The sequence below is a fragment of the Mytilus galloprovincialis genome, chromosome 13 (assembly GCF_965363235.1).
Source record: "Mytilus galloprovincialis chromosome 13, xbMytGall1.hap1.1, whole genome shotgun sequence".
Classification (NCBI taxonomy): Eukaryota; Metazoa; Mollusca; class Bivalvia; order Mytilida; family Mytilidae; genus Mytilus; species Mytilus galloprovincialis.
The window spans coordinates 39,949,605-39,953,149 of record NC_134850.1 but is presented as its reverse complement, the minus strand read 5'-3'; the positions used below and the strand labels follow the sequence as shown (position 1 = coordinate 39,953,149).

At 32.3% G+C, this 3,545-nt stretch overlaps 1 protein-coding gene across 1 annotated transcript; it reads left to right on the top strand.

Moving 5' to 3' along the window:
• The first annotated feature begins 2,185 nt into the window (after window positions 1-2,185).
• LOC143057533 (UDP-galactopyranose mutase-like) lies at window positions 2,186-2,818 on the top strand. Its single transcript, XM_076230845.1, has one exon. It carries the CDS (start codon window positions 2,186-2,188, stop codon window positions 2,816-2,818), a length of 633 nt encoding a protein of 210 aa, XP_076086960.1.
• The last annotated feature ends 727 nt before the right edge of the window (window positions 2,819-3,545 follow it).

Sequence of the window (3,545 nt, the reverse complement as noted above, 5' to 3'; positions counted from 1 at the left end):
TTCCTATTTTTCATTTTTCCGCAATATTCAGTATAACTCCTTTGATATTTCTACAGTCAATCAGACCTCTGTCTACCATTTCAATGTCTCCAATTTCTAAATCTTTTTAATCATCTTTTGACATGTGCTGTTCTTATCAAAGGGTAAAGTTCATCAACTGCACAATATAAACAGTTTCGTCTCATTTGGGAATGTGTTGTTCAATTACTGCTACATTTATAACACCTTTCTGTCCTAAGAAATATCTTTGAAGTGTTGGCTTTTTGGAATCTATCTTGGCTTCCCTTACATTACTTATATTCTCTCTATACTGTCTTACCCGTGTGAAAGCGAATTATTAGGGTTAATTATTTCTTGATATTGTTTTTCTACACTGTTTTCCATCTTAACACTCAAGTTTTGGCTTGTCTTTTTTAAGTTTTGCTCATGATATATTTGTTATTCAAAAAAGGGAAACGATTTCTTGAGAACATCAAATATAATGATTTGTACAAGCATGGAAGTAATCTTTTTCTCAGTAAAAATTTTACTAGTTATTACTTGTACAATTGTATTTCTATAAGTAATAACTTGTATAATGGCTTCATAGAAGTAATCACTTGTATAAAATGTTTGTACAAGTAATAACCTGTACACAATTATAACATGTACACGACATATATACTAATAGATTGCTATATAAATATGATGTAGATTTTTATTGAATTTCTACAAAATTGAGACTGAATAGCACTGGAAATTACACACTATTATAGAATATGTCATAAAATTTCACACCAGTCGCGGTAATAATCGATAATTAGATATTAATATTTATTACACTTCACGTTAAAATGCCAGGTTTTGATTGACTTATACGAGGGTGTGTATTCTATCACATTGCTGAGCGGGTGACAATTTTGTTTTAATGTTACCCTCTCGTCATGATAAATCAAAACTCGATTATTTAAAGGACAATGAATTGAATTTACATCAAGTATTTAAATACAATGCTTAAGTTCTACGTTTTGACTCATAATTTATTATTTGACTGTCACAATAAAAAAAAACCTCTTGCTAATATTAAGTTTTGTTATTTTTTATAATACCCGTAACGTTGTCATTGAAAAAACTTTTAAAATAATTAAATCTGTAAAAGACAATGATGATAGGACATTCAGTATAATACATTAAATGACACATAGCTGAGAGGGTGATAGACCAGATTGTTACCCCTCGAAAAAGTATTGTCAACCTTGGCTTCGCCGTGATTGACAATGTTTTCCCGGGTAATATCTGCGCTATCACCCTCTCAGCTATGTGTTATATATGTAATGTTTGTTTAGTAAACCTTTTTTCCTCTAAAAAATATATTTGTATATTGAATTCATTCTATATAGAGCTTTATAAATCTGTAGTTCATGGAAATTTACCCAAGGTTGTCAATATAACGGAGTTTTCGTCGTATGGGAAGTTAGGTTAGGTAACGCAGTAAAGAAATTGCGACGGAGTATTTTGTGATGGCATTGTTTGAAATACATAATACAGACATTTACTGACCTCAGAATTTTCACACTGCACGATTCATTCTCTTTGTACTATGTTTTTGTCGTTAGCAACGTTCGTTGTAAATTCGTGTACTGTTCTAATGTTATCTATTCCTGAGGTAGAAAACCCTTAGTATTTCAAAACGCAATGATAATTCATGACAACATAGAAGTGATGACTACTGGGGCTAGTGATACCCTCAGGGAATAAATATTTGGTCATATTCCACCAGCAGTGGCATCGACCCAGTGGTTGTAAATAAACTCACAAAACACTTGTACAAGATCACATGTATACTGTTAACTATAATGTTATTGCATATTGTCTTTTTCACCTTCCTTACAATACACTTCCCTTTTCACGAATGTTACTTACTGAATTAGACTATATACCGGATTTTTAATAAAAAGCAACACGACGGGTGCCACATGTGTACCAGGATCTGCTTACCCTTCCGAAGCACCTGACATCACCCCCCCTCCCCAGTTTTTGATGGGGTTTGTGTTGCTTAGTAATTGATGGACAATACATACCATTGCCACCAAACATAACAACTATTAATATGTTATGTGGACAGCATTTAACAAATCAACAAGAAGCAGATGACTGGTTGTCCTGAAACCAATTGAAGCATGAACATATTGATAATGGATATCAAATGGCCACGGCAAGGGTAGATGAAACCTTGTATGAAAAAATATTTAAGCATTATACATTTAAACAATGGAAGAGGTACCCAGAGGAATTGGATGCATCAGTGTTAGCTATAATACATGTACCAGTAAGAAATAATTTCGATGACCGTTACTTCAGTGACAAATATCAAGCACTTCCTACTGATGGTTATACAAAAATTCTCGAAAACATCCTTGACCGTGAAAATATAACAGTACGCCTGTCATGTGACTATTTTGGCATTGATCCTTCTACTATCTCCAACTGTACCATTATATATTCTGGACATATTGATGATTTCTTCACAAATGTTTGCTATCCTAAATTAGAGTATAGATCCGTAAACTTTGAAATTCAACGCTTGAAGAATACTACATTCTTCCAGCCATGTGCTCACGTTAATCATCTAGGTCCCGAAACTCCATTTACCAGGATAATAGATTACAAACATCTCCTCAATCAAGATTCGCCACACACCACGATTATCTCGGAGACAACATGTAGCGATGGTGATCCCTACTATCCTGTTCCAAACAAAAGAAATATGGAACTGTATGAACAATATAAAGCTTTAGCAGAGAAATATACATTTTGTTGGACGACTAGCCAGTTATAAATATTTTAATATGGATCAATCAATTTTGAATGCACTTGAGTATTGTGACTCTATTTTTTCTGTATAATTATACAGCATTTTACGCTGCTTTTAGATAAATCTGATACGCAATAAAAAGTAGAAATATTATATTTCAGAGTTTATACATACTGCTCACGAAGTGTCATACTTTTTATCTTGCTTCTCAACTGCAAATGCATTCTTCAATTCTCATTGATATGCAATAGAAATAGTATCATTATCAAGAATACTTTTGAGCGGTATAAATAAACCAAACAAAAAAGCAAGGACAACAATGACTGTACATGTCAACATACGGTCTTCTCGGTAGACAAATATCTAAACGATACTGGTATGTCAAACACCCTAACTCAAATGGAGTGGATGCCATAATTATATATGTGCCCTTATGTTTTTTTAGAATGTCAACCTTCAGATTGAATAGAAAAACAATTAATCTTACATAATACATCTTTGTTTATGGGGTTTTAATTTTCATTTTATGTAGAAGATTTTATACTTATGATAACCATAAGTGTCTTCAAAGTGTACTGAATTGTATCGCATTTGATCTTCAAGTAAGAATAAATACAAACAGAAGGTATCTTTAATAAACATTTCAAAGCAGTTTAATCATTTGTTAAGTCTAGCCTACCTTTGGTAAATTTTAGCAAAATCACATTTTTTCAAAGTACACATTCAACCATTTATTTAACAGATTATAAGA